This window comes from Ictidomys tridecemlineatus, chromosome 10, assembly GCF_052094955.1.
Source record: "Ictidomys tridecemlineatus isolate mIctTri1 chromosome 10, mIctTri1.hap1, whole genome shotgun sequence".
Lineage (NCBI taxonomy): Eukaryota > Metazoa > Chordata > Mammalia > Rodentia > Sciuridae > Ictidomys > Ictidomys tridecemlineatus.
This window is the reverse complement of record NC_135486.1, coordinates 76,344,429-76,368,999: the sequence shown is the minus strand read 5'-3', so window position 1 is coordinate 76,368,999 and position 24,571 is coordinate 76,344,429. Positions and strand designations below refer to the sequence as shown.

Genomic DNA, 24,571 nt, shown 5'->3' with positions numbered 1-24,571 from the left:
CCCACCCCTAGCTAAAGTAGGTTTCCTTTTATTCTCCATCTTTATACCTTGCTATTTTCCTTCATAACACTAATTACAATTATTATTGTGAAGGTGAATAGTCAATTTATGTGTTGACTTGTTTATTCTGTCTTCTTCCACTAGACCGTTAAAGTTCTTGAAGGTAGGAATCATGTCTGTCTTGTTCATTATTGAGTTTCTAGCACAAAGCATAGTAAGTGTCAAATAAAATGTTTTCTGGATTGTCTATTGAGTAAAGGTCTGAGTGAATGTAAAACAACCCATAATGCTCAGATTAGATCCTCAAACCAAAAAATTATCTAAAATAAGTGTGGAAGTTGGCAACTCTGAAGAGGATAGTGATTGAATAGATGTGTGTTTTTAATTCATTCCTCTGAGCTGATCCTGAGCAACTCTACACAAATTATAAAACCCTGGGGACTTTTTGTTTTCTTGTCTGTAGAGATATGTCAGATTTATCTGTTATAACATTGGATGGCACAAGCTCTGAGAGGGATTTATTTTTAGTTTTGCATGGAACTGTCAGAGCAGAGTTGCCCCTTTGTCTGTCTGTCTGTCTGTCTGTCTATCTATCTATCTATTTTTTATATCCAAAATTTTTTTATTGGGATGTTTTCCCACTCATCTTGATTCAGGCTGCTTTTAGTGCTGCTTCCTCCTGAAGGAACATCCTTCTGTAAGCCTTGCTTTTCCTCCCATAGGCTGGCAGAGGACAGTGGAGCAGCCAACACACAAAACTACTGTTTGTGCATGGCTAAAAACTGTGGTGATTTTGTAGCATCCTGGGCATTTCACATCCATGAAATAGGAGTTGGGGCTCTGCACCAGGCACTTCTTCTTGTGTTTCCGCTTCTCCTCTTCCAGAGAGGGATGAAGGAGATCTTTTGCGAGAGGCCTGTTCTTGTGGGAAGGTCGTCACCGCCGGACTTTATCTATATTTTTAACACTTGTTATTTTTTAGTTGTAGATGGACACAGTATCTTTATTTTATTTATTTATTTTTATGTGGTGCTGAGGATCCAACCCAGTGCCTCAAATTTGCTAGGCAAGTGCTCCACCACTGAGCAACAACCCCAGCCCTAGCACTTAATTTTATTCACTTACATTCCAGCCTTGGTTTCCTTAGAGTTTATAACAGTCTGGCAGAGTTACAAAATTATATTTGTAGCAACATTCTCTGAATGTTTTCTTAGATAAGGCCTAATGCCAACTGGTCATAGACTAATTTATTTTAAAATTATTAGTAGTGTAACAGTGTGTTTTGACATTCATAGAAATCCTGGTGATTGTTGTTGTTGGTTTTTTTTCCCCCTTTTCTAACTTTTTATCCTGAAATGTTGTCACTGAGAATAGAACAAATAAAGAAATCTCAGAATGAAAGTGTTTTGATTAATTTGAAAATTTTATTTTAGGAGCAAATGATGAGAAAGAAACAAGCAATGCATCTTGATGCAAGATATGTCACAATGGTGGAGAATGCATATTACTATTGTAACCCACCTCCAGCTGAAAAGACTGTGAAAAAGAAACGACCTCCTCTCCAGGAATATGTCCGGAAACTTTTGTACAAGGATCTCTCTAAGGTTACCACTGAGAAGGTAATTTTTTTCCCTCCAGTGCTGGGAATCTAACCCAGGGCCTCATAGATGCTAGGAGAGTACTCTACCACTGAGCTACATCTCTGGCTTCTAGAGAAAGTAAATCATAATCTAATTAGCTACCTATTAATAGTCAACTTGTGATTTGTGATTGTGCTAAACTTATGTAAATTCCAGGAGTGGTAGGGATAGATCCTAGGTTCCATTGTGATTGATTTTGTACAAGCCATCATAAGAAGATTTGTTTCATATGGTGATACATAATACTTGTGACACTTTTTGTTTTCAAGCTTACAGCCAATTCTTGCTTTACACTTTTTATACAGTAAATTTTTATTTATTTTTCATTTTTATTTTTAATTAAAACAGTAACTTCTAAATTTAGTTTTGATGCCATATATACATTTGAAGCTGTTTCTTTTGTTTGATTGTTTATTGATTTTGCAGTGCTAGGGATCAAATCTAGGATCTTACGTGTGCTAGGCAAGTGCTCTACCTCCGAGCCATGTCCTTAGCCTTTAACTCTGGTATTTTATAATAAATTTGCTTTTAACATTGTGCATTAGTTCATGGGCTCTCAACCTTCAATGATCTTTAAGAAGACTATGATCACTATGAAATTTCATAATTTTGATTGTCTGAATATCTGTATTTTTCTGGAGAAAGAGTGTATAAGCTTTCTTTAGATTCTCTGTAAGGAATAATTTCCATAAAAGGTTAAGAACTACTGGCTTTAGCTTAGTTATTGTAGTCACCTTGTGGAAACTTCACTTTTAAGATGTTGAGCTGAACATTTCTTGGTTAACTGTGATATAATACAGTTCAGAACCATGTTTCCTTTTTGGATAGAAGGTAATAAGGAGTAATAGTGCAGCTCTGAAAAGTGAAGCCATTTTCCAGAATCATATGCAGTAGTTTATAACAATTTTAGAATTGGCTAAGTCTTGTGTGGTGGTGCATACTTGTAATCCCAGCAGCTGGGGAGGCTGAGATGGAGGATCACAAATTCAAAGTCAGCCTCAGCAATTTAGTAAGGCCCTAAGCAACTTAGCAAGACTCTGTTTCAGAATAAAAATGATGGGGATATGGCTCCGTGGTAAAGCAAGAATTGGCTAAAAGTTTAAAAAGTATTGAGTACTTACATGAGGACTTTGACATTTCCAGTGAAGGTGATATGAGAAACATGTTTGGTGATTGTAGAGATTATATAGACATGAAAGGAATAGTTTTCAATCTGATAATAGTATCAAAAAGAAAGAATATGAATAGAAGTACAGTTCATAATTATCTTCATTAATAATAAAAGTTTTGAAATAGTAAAATTAGCATGTATAATGGGGCCTTTATAATGTGCAAAATACTTTTACTGTGTACTTCACACGTTTTAGGTTGTTTAATCCTTACTATAAATTGAAGTGTAAGTATTTTATCATTTCTCATTTTACAGAAGAGAAAACTAAGGTTGTTGTGCAGTGTGTTGGTCTGCTTTGTGTCAGTTTGACCAAAATACCTAACAAATATAACTTAGAAGAGGGAAAGTTTATTCAGAGATCTTAGTCCATTGACAGCCAAGTTCATAGCATGCCTCTAGTGACTCACTCCTCCAGTCACACTCCACCTGCCTACAATTATCACCCAGTTAATCCATTCAAACATTCAGTGGACTGATTTCAGGCCCACTTCTCATAATCTGATCATTTCCCCTCACAATATTTATGCATTAATACAAGAGCTTCTGGGGGGAACCTTATATCCAAACCATAACATCTAACATCAGTCTTGTTACAGTGGTCTCCATCTTAAGGGACCTTCTAACTAGTTGACCTTGCGTATGCTTATTTGTCAGAAATTGATGATTTTTTTTTAAAGAAGTGAGATTATTTATATCAGGTAATTCACAGAACAGAACATATTATTTTTGGTAAACCTTGGGTATTTCTTTCAATGTCCTGAGTTATATGACTCTATACTGTTAGATTGAGTAAAGACCTGGAGGTGTAGCTCTGTGGAAGAGTACCTTTGGGTTAAATCCCCACTTATACACACACACACACACACACACACACACACACACACACACACACAAGAAAAAGAAAGAAAGAAAGACTGGAAAGTATAGGAAATTTGGAGGAATTGTAGAAAGATTTAGAGAAAATGAATAAATTTTCTCATAATTAGAAAATCTCATTTTTCCTATCTCTAAAGTGAAAAAACTGGTAAAAGCACTGTATAAAATATTTCCCATCTCAAAAGTTCTGTTTCTCTGTACAGTAATAATAAAGTACCTGTATTATTTGTTCAGACTACTATACACTTATTTAATAATTTGAAAAAATTCTCTTCCTTTAGGTTTTGAGACAGATGCGAAAGTTGCCCTGGCAGGACCAAGAAGTGAAAGACTATGTTATTTGTTGTATGATAAACATCTGGAATGTGAAATATAATAGTATTCACTGTGTAGCCAACCTCTTAGCAGGACTAGTGCTCTACCAAGAAGATGTTGGGATCCATGTTGTGGATGGTGTTTTAGAAGATATTCGATTGGGAATGGAGGTAACAAGGACTTCTTTAAAGTCATCAAATTGGAGTTTGTGGAGAATCTAAACAATTTTTGAATCATATTATTGAAAATAATAGTCATTTACTTCTACCTCTTTGGAGTCAATGATTTATTGATTTTTTAAAAAATTTATCTATTTATTTTTATTTTCATTTTTTATTCATCTGTATTGATACACATGTTCATTCCCAACCCTAATCCTAGACCTAGCCCTCATGTATTCCTACCCCTAAAACTATCACAAAGTACAAAAGCCCTTGCATATATAAATCATGGGCACTTATGTGAAAAGCATAGATATTTTGGCAGGTACATTTGTATTCTCACATGTATCATATATATAGGTATATTTTCTTTTTTTACATTAATTTTTGTATACTAAATTATACATGATGGTAGAATGCATTTTGACACATCATACATAAATGAACTATTCTTTTGGTTGTACATGATGTAGAGTTATAAAGGTCATGTAATCATACATGCACATAGGGTAATAATGTGTCATTTATTCCACTATAATTCCTACCACCTACCCTCTCCCCTCCCTCTCTTCTGTCTAATCCACAGTACCTCTGAGATTTATTGTTTTTTAAAATATATTTATTAGTTATTGATGAGCCTTTTTTTTTTCCTTTTTAACTCTTTTTTAGTTGTAGATGGACACAATGCCTTTATTTTATTTGTTTATTTTTTTATGTGGTGCCAGGGTTTAAACCTAACGCCTCATGTGTGCTAGTCAAGCACTCAACCACTGAGCCATATCCCCGGTCCCTGTTGATGAACCTTTTTATTTTTATTTATTTATATGTGGTGCTGAGAATCGAATGCAGTGCCTCATACATGCTAGGCAAGCTTTCTACCAGTGAGTCATAACCCCAGCCCATGATTTATTGTTAATAAGCCCTGGTGAATCAGATTTTCTGCTGTTATATCAGGCTAGCACTGAAGTGGTTTAACTATTTTTGTAAAGCTCTTGTTAAGATTATTTTGGCAGGCTGTATTAGATGTTTATTATTTCTGGGTCACTTTTGAGACTTAACTTATAGGATTCTGTGAACTTACTAATTAAAAAAGTTGATAATCATTTTATAAGAATTTTCTGTAAATACTTTCCTCTTACTATAAACCTTAGGCATATTGTTTACCTCATAGATTACAAAGAAAATAGGTGATGGGGGTTAATAGGGAGAATTGCATTTTAACTTTAAAAACAATTCATTTAATGATAGCTTAATAATTTAATATCTAATATTCTTTTTATTAAAAACATGCCATTTCCTAGGGACAGTAAAAGGACCCTAACAGTGACCATGTTATTAGAAAGGAGTAAAGAAACCATTGTTGTCTCACTGTTCAGTGTTTTTTCAACAGTTGATAGATATTGTTAAATTAGAGAATTTGCCTGTTCAAATATTTTATTACATGGAAAAAAATTGTGTTTTTTTTGTTTTGTTTTTAGGTTAATCAACCTAAGTTTAACCAGAGACGTATCAGCAGCGCCAAGTTCTTAGGGGAACTTTATAATTACCGAATGGTGGAATCAGCAGTTATTTTCAGAACACTTTATTCTTTTACTTCATTTGGTGTTAACCCTGATGGTTCTCCAAGTTCACTGGACCCCCCTGAGCATCTTTTCAGAATTAGACTAGTATGCACTATTTTGGATACCTGTGGCCAGTACTTTGACAGAGGTTCCAGTAAACGAAAACTTGATTGCTTCCTTGTGTATTTTCAGGTACATAGGCAGAATATGCATTTTGGCATATTGCATGAGTTCCAAACATTATTGAAGAAATACTATAGTATTTGTATAAAATGTGTTCATATTTAGGTTATTTTTATTATTCATATAAGAATGTTTTTAGAGGCTTAAATTTGTTATTCTATTATATTAACATTGTAATTGCTTATAGCTTTTATGTTTGATTAATTTGGAGAATTGTTTTGATGTAGTTTATGAACTTGGTATAGTAATTTATGGATTATGGTATCTAATAACAGTAATTTATTAGTTAAGTTACTTGTGATTTATATGCAGTTTATAATGTTCTTATGTTCTGATTTATGTCCAAAATTATTCTTTCTCTCTTTTTAATATTTTTAGTTGTAGGTGGACACAATACCTTTATTTTGTTTATTTAGTTTTTTTATGTGGTGCTGGGGATCGAACCCAGTGCCTCATTCATGTTAGGCAAGCACTCTACACTGAGCCACAATCCAGCCCCAAAATTATTGTTTCTAAAAGATTCTGTTTTCTTTTGGAGAAAGAAAACCTTATTACTTTGGGGGAAAATATTAGTCTTAACACAGAAAGAAATCTTTGTTTATATATTAGTAAATTCTTGGGTTGTAGTTCCCATATCTTAATTTTAGTTTATTATATATAAGTTCAATATAAATTAAATTCAGTACAAGTACAGAGACAGTCCTATAAAGTTTATATCCCTCAAGTTAACTTGTGGGTTGATTGGTTGGAGCCTATTCACTGTTTACCATAAGATACTGACTAGGTTGCACAGCTCATTATCAAGTTCTTAAGATATTACTGAATGAAATACCAGTAATATCAAACAATTTTATATAATCATTAATTGTTAGTAATTTCATTTTACCCACTCATAAAGAAAATAGATTTAATATTAGAACTTGAGGTGTCAAAAACATATCCACATAGAGACTGGTATTAAGTTGAGGATAAACACTCAGGAAATTGCAGTTTATTACTTTTCTCTTACCATTATGTCTTTCCAGTATAGTACAGTTTGTTACTACTCCTTTATTTTCTGAATTGATGAATAAAAAATGGGGAAAGATTAATGAGTTGGGGATCAGATTCCCTGCTGTATGTAAGGACTGTCTTAGCTGGAGACTATTCATTAGAAACTAGAGTATTGGGGGGCTGGGGATGTGGCTCAAGCGGTAGCGCGCTCGCCTAGCATGCGTGCGGCCCGGGTTCGATCCTCAGCAGCACCACATACCAACAAAGATGTTGTGTCCGCCAAGAACTAAGAAAAAATAAATAAATGTTAAAAATTCTCTCTCTCTCTCTCTGTCCCCCTCTCTCTCACTCTCTCTTTAAAAAAAAAAAAAAAGAAACTAGAGTATTGCTACAAAATAGCAGCTATAACTATCAGCATCCAAAGTAGAATCTTTTTCATAACAGAGTCCTCATTTGGATTCTACCACCCTGGGCTGAGAGAAAAGAGGTATTCAGAAATACCTAGGAACAAAAAGGGGAAAAAATCTTTTCCAAAGTGATTATCACACAGTATATCTCTACATAGAGATATACCAAGGAAATGAGAGTCAGGAGTGGGTGAGGCTGGGGAGATAAGGTCATTGTATTCTGTCTAGAATACAAGAGAATAAAGTTCAGATGACCAGCTAGAAGGATCATCTTGTGCAGTGCTTCTCAACTTCAGTGTGCATGCACATCATCTAGGGAGATTGCTATGATGCAGATGTTTATTTAATCTGTTGAGGGTTGGGGTCTAAGATTCTCCATTTCTAACAAGCTCCCAGTTAGGTTCACACTTTGAGTGGCCCTAGAACAAATTGGAGAGAAAAAATGAAGTACCCAGAGGAATACCTGTTAATATACTAATAAATTCTTAGATTGGGCTTTCAGTTAATCTGAAAGTTTAGGAAATAAAACAAAAACAATATAGAACAAGAGAATCAATCTAGAAGGAAATAGGGAAAATAACTACACAGTGCCATATACACAGGAGATGTGTAGTTGATGATTATGATTTTTATATAATTAAAAAATAATATCCACAGCTATTTTATTTTTTATTTATTTTTATGGAGCTGAGTATTGAACCCAGGGCCTTGTGCATGCAAGGCAAGCAGTGTACCAACTGAGCTGTATCCCCAACCCTACTTTTAATTAACCTTTTTAAAAATCAAAGTAATAGTATAGAGAAAATAATGAGAATTTATCAGAACTGTGGCTTTGAATCTCATTGTTTTTATAATATTAAATATGTAAGCTGGGGTATCAGCGTAGAGTTTTACACCTTGATTTCAGAGTATCTGAAATTTCTACTTGGCATTTTATTTATAATTTTCCTATGGCAGTTGTAATAAAAAGATAAAATTTAAATAAAGTCACTAAGTGGCTCAAAATCTATACAAGTAGAAATAATTGGACCATGCTATTGGCCATTACTAAAAATAGTAGGCTTTTTATACAATCTTTCAGCTTAGTTATTCTAATTAGGTAACATCACAATATAAATTTATTATTTTAAAATATTTTTTGTTATTTCTTATAGCTAATTGTTTTTTCATTTGTTATCAGCGTTATGTTTGGTGGAAGAAAAGTTTGGAGGTTTGGACAAAAGACCATCCATTTCCTATTGATATAGATTACATGATCAGTGATACATTAGAACTGCTAAGACCAAAGATCAAACTCTGTAATTCTCTGGAAGAATCTATAAGGCAGGTGCACGACTTGGAACGAGAATTCTTAATAAAACTAGGTAAGCAACTAATTACAGAGGAAAAAAGAAGGTAATTTTGGAAAATTGTTTCTAGAATTTGCTTTGTAATGTTACCATAGTTTTACATTGGTATACTTTCTGTTTTCCATCATGAGTGTTAGCATTAGGTAAAACCTGTGTGGCAACCTTGGTTTCATTAAGTAATCTCAAGCTGGAGTAAAACAGTCGAGTAGTACTTTAAGCAAGTAATGGTAATGGAAAAATACAGTTTTGTCAGCCTCTCTTAATTTTAGAATCTTTATTGCTAATAAGATCTACTTTTTATGAAAGTATCTCTTACATATACAATGTATATTTTCAGCAGGTATTATTTCTAAGAATATGCAGGCTAGAGATTACAGAAGGGAATACCTGTTAAAAATTTGGAACAACTCTACAGAATTTCAGGCCTTACTCATTTGTAGATTTGCCTCTGTTTCTAAGGACCAGAGAAAATGTGCCAAAGGTTATCTATATACTTCTCAGTATCCTTCTGGAACATCTCTGTCTAGGGACTGTAGGAACCAACTAACTTGTCAGCAGAGATAACAGGTACAAGGTCTAGTTGTACCATTCTGGTTTGCTTGCTAATAGCTCTTAGCCTACATTATTGTCATCCTTTCAGAGAGACACATTTTCAGACTATTATGCTGTTACTTTACTCCCCATTAGCACTTGGTACATTTGCATCTTATCATTAGGGATCTTTACCTTAACCAGTTACATTAACTGTATAAATTGAGTATGTTGTATGACTAAAGAACTGATTTTCATGGTGAAGGCATTTGTAATTTTTTTTCCCCTTTCAAACTATTTTTTTAATATTATATTGAGTTTATTAATAGGATTGCTTTCATCAAAGGTAAGTCCTCTTTTGGAGAATATGATCGTTGTTTTTTGCAGAACTGAGGATTAAACCCAGGGGCACTCTACCATTGAGCTGCATCCTCAGCCCTTTTAAAAAATTTTTATTTTGAGACATGGTCTCTGTAAGTTATGAGTGACAGCTGGCAATCCTTCTGCCTCACATTCCATGGTGTATACTACCATGCCCAGCTTTGATTTCTGTATTTTTCAAGGCACTGCTACTTATCATATAAGTATTGATTTTTCCTACTACTCAAGCCACAAAGGCTTAGCTAATTCTTCTTGGTTTTTTAACCTTGTCCCAAGTTACCTGGTTTTTCTTTTCATATTTCTAATTGAGTAAATGAACATTTCAAGCAAAGTATTTACTGATAAGTTGATAAACCTATTCATGTACTTTTGTGTGCTTTAAAATTGTTCACTTATAACCTTGTTGCCCAAAACCTTTTCATGATAACTCTATAGGATCAGGAGCATGAGTAAATATTAGTGTGACATTCAGTTTGGTGGTGGTAAAGAGAACAGTATGCTTGGTCCTTTGTAGATTTGGGCTGCTTAGGAGGAGTCTGGAGAGGGAAAGATAAGTTGTCATTCATGAGTGAAACTAAAGATAGTGGCAGCTACAGTTAGTGTGCTTCCAAGTCATCTCCATTTCCTCCTGATTTTAAGAGTCTAAATATCAGGAAGATGTGTGTAGAAATTTATAAATTAATTTTCTATTGAAAAACTATAATATAGTGTTTCTCATTGGTAGCACTTGCAAATTTATTGTCTCATTTTAATGGTATCCAATGCTAACAGTACAGTTAATAGGAAAACACTAAAAGCATTCCTCTATTTATTTATTTATTTGGTATGGGGGATTGAACTCAGAGGCACTTAACCACTGAGCGATGGCATCCTTAGCCTTTTTTATATTTATATAGAGACAAGGTCTTGCCAAGTTGCTGATGCTGGCTTTGAACTTGTGATCCTCCTGCCTCAGCCTCCTGAGCCACTGAGATTATAGGCATGCACCACCATGCCCGGCTTTTATTTTACCTAAAATTTTTTTTTTGATACCAGAGTTGAACCCAGGGTGCTTAACCACTAAGCCACATCCCCAGCCCTTTTTATTTTTTATTTTGAAACAGGATCTCACTAGGTTGCTTACAGTCTAAGTTGCTGAAGCTGGCCTTGAACCTGTGATCCTCCTGCCCCAGCCTCCCAAGCCACTGGGATTACAGGCATGTGCCACCATGCCTGGCAGTGTTCCTTTACATTTTAAAAAAAATCATTTTAAATATTATTACAAATAATAAATGTTCATGACAGTAATTTTGAAAAATACTAAGACAGCAAAAATAACCAATATTTCATATAGAAAGCTGATCATGTGTCAATATTTTCATGTATTTTAAAAAAAATTTTTATGTGTGTTTGCAGTTTTATAACTGGATTGTTTCTACTTAATATATTATGACATTTTTTCCAGCATTAAATATTCTTTTAAGTCTTTGTTTTCTCATATGCTGTATTTCTTTCTTTAAATGTGCCATAATTATTTAACCCTGTTGTTTCTTAGGTTGTTGCCAGTTTTGTATCACTATAAGTTAACAAATTAATGTTGGTTTTGAGTGTGCCTCTGATTTCCTCAGGATAGATAAATACACTGAGACATTTATTTTTAAACTTAAGAACAAAACTAAAATGACTATTATACAGCTTAGCAAATGCAAACTGTAATACTAATAGATTGTTTTGAAACTAAATTGCTGTGCAAATGAAAATTTATGAGAAATACCATATATTTTCCTTACAAATTGGAAGTCTGTCAAAACAAAACTACATATATATTTCAGTTTTCCTTATGATGCGTTATAAGTTAAATATAACAAAGGTGTAATAATGTTTCACATTGTGTGAATTTATTACCGCTTTGATGTTTTTACTGAGAATGCTTATGTTTACTTGCATCATTTGCCTTTGATAACTGACAGTTCAATATTTTGCTTTATAAAGTCCAAATAAACACATCAATAGTGAAATCTATTATTTGTGTCTATGAAAACTAAAAAGTGATGAGATAAAGTGTTTAAATGAATGGAATCTCAATTGGAGATACTTTTTTCTCAGTATTATTATTTTTCTCAGTATTATTGCCCTATTGAAATAGACCTCTGAGCTCCATCTATCTTTTAATTTTTTTTCTTTCTAAACTGAACATAAATACTTTGGTCACTTTGTACTTCCATATTTTTGTCAGTTTCTTAGATAATTTCTAAGAAACTGGAATTAAGTTTTTACTTTTATTGATTAGCTTGGTTATTCAAACTATGGCATCAGTCTTTATAAAAGAGAGGGGTTAAATCACATTATCATTAAAGTTTCCTCCTGCTCTAGTCCTTTAAGATTGTGAATAAGCAAGTATTCACTAAATTCCTACTGTGTACTTATCAGTATATGGCCTCAGTTAAGTTTTGAATATATAAAACAAGTTATTTGTCCTCAAAGGTCTTATCTGATATGACATTTGTGAAATCCTTCAGAAAAACATTTTATGTTATCAAATGTAATGTGTTTACAATAGGTGCTTTTAGGAGCAAGTATGAGAAAAAGTAATATGTTGAAGTACTCAGTGATAGTTTATACAGGAGGGAAAACTTAACACTGAACCTGAAGAATGGATGGGATTTGAAAGCACATAATAATGGTTTTCTCTACTGAGAAGGCTGTTGGATGAGCAAGATCTTAAGGCAGTACAGACAGGAAGAGCTGAATATAGGAGAAGGCTAAGGAAGGGAGTAGTGGGAAATAGTCCGACGAGGGCATAGTATATGCATCTTGAAAGTCGAATAGATTGAAATTCTGGCAAGAAATGAACATGCAGTGAGATGTGGTGTGGACATGAGGAGGTGGAAATGCATTCAGGCCAGGAAGTTCCCTAAGGGAGAAAATGTTACTGAAGAAAAATATTAAGCTATGTGATGACAAACTGCTATGTCTTTTTGCCTTGTTCCCTTTCTTAATTTGCCAACATTCAGAGAATCAAATGTAATTTCTCCATTCAAGTAACATGATTTTATTATGTCTTTGAGGTTTTAGAGACTCTTGAGATGTCATTTGGTAGAGTGTGGCTATATCTTATTTAAGTCAGAGACTGAACCTTAAATGGACTGCTTTTTGTCTTTGTCTGAGATGAGATTAGACAGGGCGATCTACAAGTATTGACACTTAGAAAAGGAAAAAAAAAGAGCATACACACATACATGTTATTTTCCTTTCTGCCAATGGTTAAGAAATGTTATCAGTGGTCCTTTGTTGAAACGTAGGTCTAAACATTTAGTTTTCTTAATGTTTCTTGGAATAGTTTTCAGTTCTGATCTTTTACCATTGTTCTGAGAAAATGCCTTTTTAAATTATGTTTTTCCATTTTCTCGTTATTTCAAGGCCTTGTAAATGACAAAGAATCGAAAGATTCTATTACGGAAGGGGAAAATCTTGAAGATGATGAGGAAGAAGAAGAAGGAGGAGCTGAAACAGAAGAACAATCTGGAAATGAAAGTGAAGTAAATGAACCAGAAGAAGAGGTGATGACTTTTATTTATAGCAAATAGGTATATTTGTATAAGAGTATTTTGATTATATGAGCCAAGATTTAATACATAAAATAAGATCCCCTCCCCCAGTTTCATTAGAATAAATATAAATAGAATTTCTGTTATAAAACCCTTTGGTTTTATAAGAGTTTTTGAGGAAAGGAATAAAAGATCATTCATTGCATTTTTATTTATATATATATATATTTTGTGTTACAGTTGAACACAACACCTTTATTTTATTTATTTTTATGTGATGCTGAGTATCAAACTCAGGGCCTTGCATGTGCTAGGCGAGCATTCTACTGCTGAGCCACAACCCCAGTCCCGTTCATTACATTTTTATTCAATTAGCAATTCAAAGAAAAATGTTTGTTCTGTGTATTTTTAATTTCATTGTTTTATAGTCTTAGAAACAAATTACTGGCTAGATGTTAATAAACATTGCTTTATTTTTCCCAGCTCCAGTGGGAAATTCATTGTGTACTGTAATAATTTACATGCCCTTTTTTGTTTTTATAACTCTGTTAGGTCAAATTGCTCTTCCTTCTATTTTTGACATTTTCATATGGTTCACCCTGATAGTTTATTACATTTTTCTTCCAAACTTGCTTAAATTGAAAAGTTACATCCATAATAAAAGGATATTTGGGATTTGTTTCATAATCTAGAGGTGGATTAGGGAATGATTAGAAGTATATGAAGAAAAAAAAATGACCATGAGCTAATAATTGTTCAGTGCATAATAGGTAAGTAGGGATTTATTGTACTATTTTCTCTATCTTTATATGTTTAAATTATAAAATTAAAAAGTAAAAAGTTTAAACAAAGTAGGATAAATAAGGATAGGAATAGAATACCAATGAAAGTAAAATTTAAACCAGAAAATTAGCATTTGTTTACTGGTTTTCATATAAATATAAGTTTATATAATCATTATGATTTAGTGTGTATGATTTTTTTTGGTGTTCCTTGGGTACTTTAAAGTATTTAAGGATAGTGTGATAATTCATAAGAATGATTTTTGTTAAATATTAAAACACAATTTATAGTCAGTATTTAAGTGTTTTGGGAAATCAAATTAAAGTTGTCAAGTTTTGTTTGAATAAAAAATGAAAATATTTAGAGAATGTGCATTTAATTTTTAAAGAATATTATTTATAGCATTCATACAATCATAAAGTGGGTTTTTTAAAATTCCATTTAGAATTAAAGAAAAAGACCCAGTAGTTTAAGATAATTAAAATTTTTACACAGTAAGAAGTAAAAATTCATAAGGCTCTTTTTCTTTGGCTTTTAAAGTTTTTATAACATTGTGAACATATAATCTGATTCTGCTGCATAACAAACCGCTTTGCTGTTAGTTAAAAATGAATGATTATAACTGGGCTTGGTGGCAGTTATCTAGTGCCTGTAATCCCTGTGACTAGAAGGTTGCAAGTTCAAGGCCAGTCTGGGTGACTTAACAAGCCCTGGTTTCAAAATAAAAAATAAAAAAGGTTAGGGATATAGCTCCATGGTAGAGCATCCCTGGTTTTAGTTTTCAGTATTGGGAATGGGGACGAGGAAAGAAGATTGTGAAAAATCAGTATAAACAATAATTTTTTTTTTTTTAAGTAACTGGCAACTATTTGCAGGCAGTGGAAATGCACTTTTGTACTTTTATTATTTGTTGCTATTTTCTTTTTCCAACCTTAGAACACCTTTAAAGTAGATAAAAACAAATTAATAAAAATGTAGAACTGGAATATGTTTCAATAATTGGTTTCAGGGTAAAAGATGGGTATTGATTTTTCTTCAAAATGAGATTGTCATTAAAACATTCAGTATGGGGTGGGGTTGTAGCTCAGTGGTAGAGTGCCACTCATGAGGTATTAGTACTAGGTTCGTTCCTCAGCACCACATAAAAATGAAATAAAGATATTAAAAAAATTCAGTAATACAATTTAAATTGGATTAAGTATTTTTATAATGACAAAGGGAAATAAGAAAGTATTTTCCTTTTATATTTCCAGACTAATCAAACTCATGATTGTCTTTGGGTTTTGCTGCTCTACTAATTATATAAATGGATCTAATAAATAAATCCAACATCTTCAGTAAATGTGACATTAAAGAGGACTAATTTTCATACAGATTTCTCATTTAAAAAGTTGTGAGGGATTATATTTTCCCTCTAAATACATCTTCTCATTTCCAAACTTGGACTTTTATTATTTTGACAGTTTTGTCATTTAAACTATTAAATTTCCAGTTGAAGAGTAAATATTATACAAGAGTATATGTGTGTTTGCTAAGGATAAGTGAAAGCAAAATGTTCAGTTGGAGGATCCACATGCCTACGTTTGGAAGGAGAGAAAAGTGTGGCTTACTTTGAGAGGACAATAGAATAGAATTACCTTCAAAAAAAAGTACTGTGTTTGTGTACGTTTTTGAAGTGTTTTTATTTTAAGAACTTTTAAGAATTTCTGAATGTCTATAGTAAGTAATAATATACTGTTTAATAATATATAAGTCAAATGTCACATACATTAAACGTATTACAAAGTATTACAGTTGTTTTAGGAATTATTTCTTAGTTATCTTGGCATAATCTTAATTTCTGAGTTTAGTATGGTAGGTTTTGTTTTTATTGACACACATTTGGACATACTTATGGGGTACAGTATGGTAATTCAGTACCTGAATACAATGTGTAATGATAAAATGAGCATTATTAGCATTATCATCTCCTCAAATATTAATTATTTCTATGGGTTTGGAAGAAAATGTAGTATGTCTACACAATGCAATATTCTGCCATATAAAAGAACGAAAATGTCATTTACACTACAATGGCTGGAACTGTGGTTGGTATTTGAAAGACAAATACTGTATGTTTTATTGATTTTATGCAAACTAAACCAGTTGGTCTCAGAGAAGAAACAAGTAAGTGGTTGCTAGAGAAAGTGGAGAGGGGGAAGAAGGGAGAAATTAGATAATGGTTGTTTTTTTTTTTGAGTTTTTAACTTTTATGGAACCATGTGGGGTTGAATTATATGGTTGGGATGGAGGAATTAACAGATGGAGCTCCACTGTGTGCTTCACCCTTTGACAATCCATAAGGATTTTGCCCTAGGTTCTGTTTGAGAAGCCACTTAGGCTGATAGGGAGTTGAGGACTGACTGGGGTATGAGGGGAAAACCACTGGTTAGGGAAGCAGAAGATCTAGCTCTTCCACTTGATGGCAGTATATCCTCTGGCAAGACACTTAACTTATCCAGGTCTTGGTTTTTTTCATGTATAAAATGGGAACAGTTAAACTCACTCTTCCATCTTTGGAGTTGGAAAGAGTAAACAAAACCAAGTATGTAAGAATACCATCCAAACTGAAGTGCTTTATAAAATGCTTACAACAATGTTAAAATTTGAACTTTGCAGATTTAGATAGGTATTAATGAACTATGGTGAGAAGTTCAGCATTGCAAGGATTAGTTTCAGAGGAGAAAAAAAAAAAAAACAGGTCAGGAAACTTGTACCTTGTGGAATTCAAGGAAGAGTTTCCACAACTGATCTTTATATTGTTAGATCACTGGAAGCTGGTAAGGTGGGCTTTCAGCTATTGGTATGTAGAAAATGTTGTCAGATGACTTTGTTCTCCATTGTAAGCAGACTACATAAAAGGCTGAAACTGGAGAATAATAAACAATTATACAGGCATTTAAAAATCTTTCAAGGCATGTAAAGTGTAGGGATTCTTTTCAAAGTGTTTTAATCTTCTATTAATGTTAACAATTTCAGGAAGGTTCTGATGATGATGATGAGGGAGAAGAAGAGGAGGAGGAAAATACAGATTACCTTACAGATTCCAATAAGGAAAATGAAACTGATGAAGAGAATACTGTACGTATGGCTAAAAGATTTGAGTTTTGAAATTTTTGTAACATTTTATTAGTATTTGAATTTTAGCCACTGAAGTTTTCTTTTGAATATTGAAAAATAGCTCTAGAAATTTATTTTCAATTTACATTCATAGCCATTTTCTTAATAAAAAGTTCTTTTAATAATAAGGTTTTATATTTTAGTTATTTATTTCTTGAGTTATATTGAACATGTTATCAATACAAAAAGGCTCTGCCATATAAAACCTTACAGTTAAAATTTCTGCTCTGATTTTGTTTTTGTTTTGTTTTAATAAGGAGGTAATGATTAAAGGAGGTGGACTTAAGCATGTACCTTGTGTAGAAGATGAGGACTTCATTCAAGCTCTGGATAAAATGATGCTAGAAAATCTCCAGGTATTAAATATCATTCTATTTTGAAGAATCTTCTTAGCATGACTCATTGTACATTACATTCTACTAAATGTGAGGGTTTATTATCTGAACATCTGCTTCGACAGCAACTTTTCCTGAAGTATACAGCTTGCAGCTGTCAGATACATCTTATATTTAAAATTCTTTAAAGTATAAGGGGAGAATGTGTAGTTAATACTTAATTTCAGTATTAAGTATTCAATATTGGAACATAATTTCAGTATTGGAACAGTAATTTCATTATGCCAATCTCAAGTTATATCTCATCACTTCTAAGTTCCTTATGTTTGTTTAGGAACCAAACTTTGCAGAAGATAAACAATTGGAGATATTTAGTTTAAGAAATTTGTGTGTTGGAGTTGGGGTTGTGGCTCAGTAGTAGAGTGCTCCCCTAGCATGCATGAGGCACTGGGTTTGATCCTTAGCACCATGTAAATGTAAAATAAAGATATTGTGTCCACCTAAAACTTTAATAAACATTTTTTTTTAAGAGAGAGTGAGAGAGGAGAGAGAGAGAATTTTTAATATTTATTTTCTAGTCCTTGGCGGACACAACGTCTTTGTTGGTATGTGGTGCTGAGGATTGAACCCGGGCCGCACGCATGCCAGGCGAGCGCGCCACCGCTTGAGCCACATCCCCAGCCCAAATAAATATTTTTTAAAAAGAAGTTTTTATGTTGATTTGAATACCTTTTATGTAAATAGAAAAGTATGAGTTAATATTTAAAAGAAAGATTAGGTTTTTTTAGTGTATTGATAACATTAATAAACTGGATTTTATAAAAAGCTTCATCTAGCTGGGAGTTTTTTGTTTTTTCCTGATGCTAGGATCAAACCCATGGCCTCACACATGCTAGGCAAATGCTCTTAGCTTTATATTATATCCCAAGCCTTCCATCTAATGGTTTTTAAAAAAAAAGGTCATAGTAATTTGTAGTAATTAGCATTTTTCTACAAGAAGTAGCTAGGGCAGATCAGAAAGTGACTTTTTTAAAGGCAGAAGATCTTACTGAATCTTAAATGCTGACGAATCAATCTTTTATAAAAAATATTGGATTTTACTTGATGTTATTAAAGCCAAAGTTATGTTAAAACGCAAATTAGCATTATAGGTATGTTAGGCCAATCTGATTCTTCTTCATATATTAAAATATTTCTTTTATCCAGAAAATTCTTAATTTGTGAAATAAATCATATATTTATATCATTTAGAAGCCATGGTCATCAAATAAAACATAATCATTGTAACCCCCTTGAAGAGAAAATGAAATGGTTCACCTATAGGAACTTTCCATATGCTACTGTACATGGTACATAATCCCAAAGATTCAGGAGGCTGAGGCAGGAGAATCACAAGTTTGAGACCAGCCTTGGGCAACTTAAAGAAATTCTGTCTCCTAAAATATAAGCCTGGAGATGTAGCTTAGCGAGAGATCCTCTGTCTGGCATACTTGAGACCCTGGGTGGAATCCCAAGTACTGGGGAAAAAGAAAGAAATTTCCTACCTGACACAATTCAGTTACCATTTACTCTCAGCTGTTCTTTTGTTCAGCATATATCTTTTGAGCATCTACTTAGTGCCTAGTAGTGTAAGATAGGCTAAGTTTAAAGTGGTAAATACAAAATATTGTTCCTGTTCTGAGAGAAAGTAGATATTTGACAACCAAACAAATATAGGTTCAAATTTTGATAATTGGTAAGAGTAGAATGCTTTGGTTGATAGAAAGTGAAGGGCCTTTTTTCATGTAGGGATGGTGGGGAAAGCATCTCTGAGGTCATAAATTTTGAATAGGACAGGTTAAATGGAGCCATCCAGGTGAGAGCGTGGAAACAATATGGTAAAGGTCCTGAGGCACAAAAGGTCTGGTATTTGAAAACTGAAGACGAGTATGAAAAGAAAATAATTATAGGACGATAGTATGACATGAGAAATGGGAATTGTGATGGGACCCCTTCGGAGCTCACAGTCCTTTGTCGTTCAGACGAGGGGCAAGACTGAAGAGCAGGGGCCTGAGTAGAAGGCTGTTGTGGTAAGCCAGGTGAGAAGAAATAGTCCTCTGTCTAGTGTAGTGGGGGACACAGACAAGTGGATTTGAAAGCCCTTGAGGAGGTAGAATGGACTGGATTTATTTGGTACTTGATTGGATATGGGTGTGTAGGAAATAAGTCAAAGATGAAATTTGGTTTTCTCACTGGCCCTTCTCCAAGAAAACAAGAAGAGTAAGCAGTAATTCCACTTTGGTTATGTTAAGTTTTTTGAGAGTTCTTTTAAGTTGTTTAGGTTGAAATGTCTAGAGATCAGAAGAGATGAATGAAATGAAAACACAAATGAGTTAAGTAGAACACATTTAAAGCCCTGGAAATAAATTAATCACCCAGTATAAAGTGTGAAGAGAGAAGAGAAGCAAGTTCAGATTGAGCCCCGAGATACTCCAGTGTTTGGAAATAAGGTAGAAAAATTGCTGAAGTCAAAAGAATAGAACCTTTGATATAATCCAGTAAGTTCTTAAGAAGCAAGCTGAGGTGGGAGGGAAAGGGAGAAAAAAGGGAAATTGCATGGAAATGGAGGGAGACCCTCATTGTTATACAAAATTACATATAAGAGGTTGTGAGGGGAATGGGATAATAAACAAGGAGGGAAATGAATTACAGTAGATGGGGTAGAGAGAGAAGATGGGAGGGGAGGGGAGGGGGGATAGTAGAGGATAGGAAAGGTAGCAGAATACAACAGTCACTAATATGGCAGTATGTAAAAATGTGAATGTGTAACCGATGTGATTCTGCAATCTGTATTTGTGGTAAAAATGGGAGTTCATAACCCACTTGATTCTAATGTATGAAATATGATATGTCAAGAGCTTTGTAATGTTATGAACAACCAATAAAAAAAAACCTAGTTTGACTTTAGATTAATAAATCCAAGTCTGTTCTCCCTTTGGGGGGGAAAAAAAAGAAGCAAGCTGAAAGGATGGAAAGATGTGATTGGAGGAGGGAAGTTTGAATTTATACTTTTGTAGGAGATAGGCTTAGTGTGCTAGAGTAAAACTTAATCCTGCATTAGCCTTAATTTTCAAACATTTTCAAATACTGGATGTGGACAACTGTACTGTCTGTTTTGATGAAGTTGTCATAGGAAGATGCAGTATCTAAAGATACTTTGATTCTCCATAAGTCAGGTTCTTAAATTTAGTGCAGTCCTAATTATATCTCAGCAGGAGGATTGTTTTTGCAGGGGGATGGGAAGAGCCAAGATGAATTTAGAATGAACTTAAAATTATTCTTTAAAATAATCTATAAGAAAAGCAAAATAGCTAAGAAATTCCTGAAAAATAAGGGGCAAAATACTTTATAAAATATTGAAATGTTTTAAACTTACAATAATAGTTTGGCACAGTGAAATAAAGGAGACTGCAAACTAGATCCGAATCATGGTAATTTGGCAATATGATAAACACATCCTTTCAAATCCAAGGGAAAGGCTCAGTAAACAGATAGTGCTGGATTTAGCACATGGTTAGTAAACACAAATAAATGTGGATTTTACTTCTACTTTCACAACCAGAATTAATAATTTTCAGACACTTTACTACTTACAAATATACACTCTGTTTCAAGGATTTCTACATCTATTCTTCATACAGTGTTGTCAAATACTGCTAGTATTACTTTTTTTTTTTTTTTTTTTTTTTTTTTAGTTAAAACAACATTGACTTGAAAAGGCCAGAAACTTGTTTAAGGTCACATGGCTAGTGAGTCATGGAATCCATTTTGGGTTTTGTGTTGATTGGTTGGTTTGTTCCTTATTGTGATGCTGGGGAATCAAACCCAGGGCCTTGCACATGCTTGGCAAGCACTCTACCACTGAGGTACACCCCGAGCCCCTGGAATCTTTTGAATCATTCTGTTCTATTACTTTAAAGCACAGAATGCCATAAAAATTCAAACAAATGACAAGAAGGAAAAATAACTCCTGTGCAGCAGTGTGATAATAATTATATAATAGCAAGATGAATGACCCATTTTTAATTACATGAAAGATATTAGGCAAAATCTTGCTAGAAGTCACTAATAATCAAAAGATTAACTTATTCACTTGTCAGTCCATCAGATATAAAGATTTATAAAGTTATAGTATTCAGTGTGGTAGGTCGTTTTTGGGGGTTTTTTTGGTACTGGGGTTTGAACCCAGAGGCATTTAAACACTGAGCCACATCCCCAGCCTTTTTTATATTTTATTTAGAGACAAGGTCTCATTGAGTTGCTTAGGACCTTGGTAAGTTGCTGGGGGCTGGCTTTGAACTTTGCCTCAGACTCTGGAGTGCTGGAATTACAGGCGTGTGCCACCATGCCTGTAATAAAACTCAGTGCAGTTTTAAAGTTTGCTAAATGTGCATCAGTTCAGCATGGTTATCATCTATTGCGGGGGAGGGGATCTAGTAAACCTATCAAATGGGCATATCTGTGGTCTAAAAATTTACCCCTACTTAACAGTTTTCTTTAAAAGTTAAATAAACAAAGATGTCACATTATTTATAATAGTAAAAAAAAGTTTTAATTATTTGTCAGTAGGGATTGAATTAAATAATAGGACATACCATATTTTGCCACATAATTATTACAGATTTTATGACAAATTTTCTTGCAAAAAAGTAAGGTATGACCATTTTGTGAAGTTTAAAAAAAAATTGTACCGGTATGACTTAAAGATCATTTATTACTAAACTGTCTTTAGTGCAAGATTAGGTTACATGCAATACTTATAAATATATGTTAATTTAGTGGTGATAACTATATAGTAAATAGAGTATGCATATAATTAGCTCTGTATATATTAAAAGATGCTCAAGAGTTAAAAAGGAGAAAAATGTATATATTTAGTATAGAATAATATGGCTAATAGTGGTTGCTTATGTTTATAATGTATATTAATAAATGGAAGAAAAAAATCTGAAAGAATATAATTCATTGTTAACAACTGTTGCATCTTGGTGTGGGGCAGAAAGAGATAAGCTGGAAGAATTAATACAGGTACTTACTAATACATTTTTGTATTTAAATATTTTTCAAACAATGTGTTAATTTTGTAATAAAGAGAAAAATCCTTTACAAATAAAGATTTGTCTAATATAACCCTTTGCAGTTTTAAGTAATACATCTTCATAAATCTTATGAACCTGGGACTAACTACTTTAAGTAGATTGTAATAAATTGGAGCTTTAAAAACAAACATAATTAGGGACTGAGATTGTGGCTCAGAGGTAGAGCGCTCGCCTAGCACGCAGGAGGCCCTGGGTTCAATCCCCGGTACCACATAAAAATATGTGTCCATCTATAACTAAAAAATAAATATTAAAAAAAATAATGGGCTGGGGATGTGGCTCAAGCAGTAGCGAGTTCGCCTGGCATGCGTGCGGCCCAGGTTCGATCCTCAGCACCACATACAAAGAAAAGATGTTGTATCTGCCAAAAACTAACTAAATAAATATTAAAATTATTTTTTAAAAAATAATTAAACCTTATACCATTTCACTTAATTTGTAAGTCTTTTGAATATGAGGCCCATATCAAGCACCATTTTATTTAAGAAGAGCAGTTTTAAGACCTGTAAAGCCTCTCAGCATTACTTCCCAAGCTTTGAGGAATTATTCTCCCTTCCTTAGGGCATAGACAATTATTTGCAGTTGTGTAAACACCTTGTACTGTTTCACATCCTTACTTTTGCACCTGTTCTTCCTCTGCCTAAATTCCTTCCATATCCCCCAGTTGCTCTTTCCGTATGCTCAGAAGACATCATATGAAGTCTTTTTAACATTCTCAGTTGTCCCATTTGTGCTTAAACCTTTCATCAGATCTCTGTACCCACCTGCTCCCCAGCCAGGTGAAGATAATAACTCCGTCCTCTACACAAGTGATTTGCACCTCCAATGTATTGTAATTGGTTTACTTATAATCTGTCTAACGTAAGTTTATTAGCTTTTTTGAGAGATAAGTCTTTAATCTTTCTATTTTCAAATCTAACAGTAAATCATCAGTGAAGTTTTATTTAATTGGTTGAAAAGTTCAGTGTAAATGTTAAGAATAATTGATATTGCTAACCAATAAATTAATGTGAATGGCTATAGATTCCATTCATTCTTGAACATTTATAGAGCACTACTAGGAAATGCTGGGGAATGGGAATAGAGTATTGAGTCTGCCTAGTCTGGTGAACGAGTCAGACTGATAAATAGGTTATTATGAGACTATAAGAATGAAGCAGATGTTGTGCCACAAGGGTGACTAAAAAGGCATTATTTGGGGCTGGGGATATAGCTAAGTTGGTAAGAGTGTTTGCCTCACATGCACAAGGCCCTGGGTTCCATCCCCAGAACCACAAAAAAGCGCCAGGGGGAGGGGGCAATTGTTAGAGGAGCCAGGGATAATCAGTAGGATGTGCAACACTGAGTGCTTGGAAGCACATGGAACTATAAGTAGGAGCCAAACCACATAACGTAGTTTCTTCTAAGACATATTATAAAGGTTTTAGGTGGTGGAAGAGAAATATCCCTAGTTCATCTGTATTTTAGAGACTTTAGCTCTTATGATTGTTGTGTTTTAAAAAATACAGCACCAAATGAATTCACCAAATGCAGTTTATATTTACATATATTTATGTATATCTTGGAATATTTATATACTTTTAATTTCTGTCTTTAAGCAAAGAAGTGGCGAATCTGTTAAAGTACATCAACTTGATGTTGCTATTCCTTTGCATCTCAAAAGCCAGCTGAGGAAAGGACCTCCACTTGGTGGCGGGGAAGGAGAGGCAGAGTCTGCAGATACTATGCCATTTGTCATGTTAACAAGAAAAGGAAATAAACAGCAGGTAAGAAACTGCTCACTGTGCAGTTGTCCCACCCTCCTTATGTTGCCAGCAGAGGGTGAGGCTTGCTTTTTTTTTTTTTTTTTTTTTTTTTGAATAATGAATGCATAGCAATTTCTATTAGATACTCTTTGGTTACCATTTATGCATAGCTACTAAAATTACATTAGTACACTTGGATCCTGTTTTGTTAACTAAAAAGTGACTTTGGAATATCTTTGTTCTATAGATCGAATTACACAATAGTAAGAATTCTGTTTTCTTCCTCCCTTTGGTGGGGTACATGTGAATATTCAT

The 24,571-nt window shown here is 33.5% G+C and overlaps 2 protein-coding genes across 6 annotated transcripts in view; one reads left to right on the top strand and one right to left on the bottom strand.

Moving 5' to 3' along the window:
* The window catches only part of Upf2 (UPF2 regulator of nonsense mediated mRNA decay), a 116,352-nt gene that overhangs the window by 76,687 nt on the left and 15,094 nt on the right, over positions 1-24,571 (top strand). For all 5 annotated transcript variants that reach the window (XM_078023223.1, XM_005320276.4, XM_040276806.2 and 2 more), the window contains exons 12-19: positions 1,434-1,619; positions 3,969-4,172; positions 5,642-5,917; positions 8,489-8,672; positions 12,969-13,108; positions 16,898-16,999; positions 17,296-17,394; positions 24,110-24,277. In XM_078023223.1, the coding sequence (XP_077879349.1) occupies positions 1,434-1,619; positions 3,969-4,172; positions 5,642-5,917; positions 8,489-8,672; positions 12,969-13,108; positions 16,898-16,999; positions 17,296-17,394; positions 24,110-24,277 (1,359 nt within the window). The remainder of the gene's footprint in view (positions 1-1,433; positions 1,620-3,968; positions 4,173-5,641; positions 5,918-8,488; positions 8,673-12,968; positions 13,109-16,897; positions 17,000-17,295; positions 17,395-24,109; positions 24,278-24,571) is intronic.
* On the bottom strand, positions 602-929 carry LOC101973883 (small ribosomal subunit protein eS27-like). Its single transcript, XM_021723099.3, has one exon. The coding sequence runs from the start codon at positions 820-822 to the stop codon at positions 664-666; it is 159 nt and encodes a 52-aa protein (XP_021578774.2). The 5' UTR covers positions 823-929; the 3' UTR covers positions 602-663.

What these genes read in the sequence shown, in the direction of transcription:
- LOC101973883 (XM_021723099.3), bottom strand. Translation starts at nt 822, where the DNA reads ATGGATGTGAAATGCCCAGGATGCTACAAAATCACCACAGTTTTTAGC.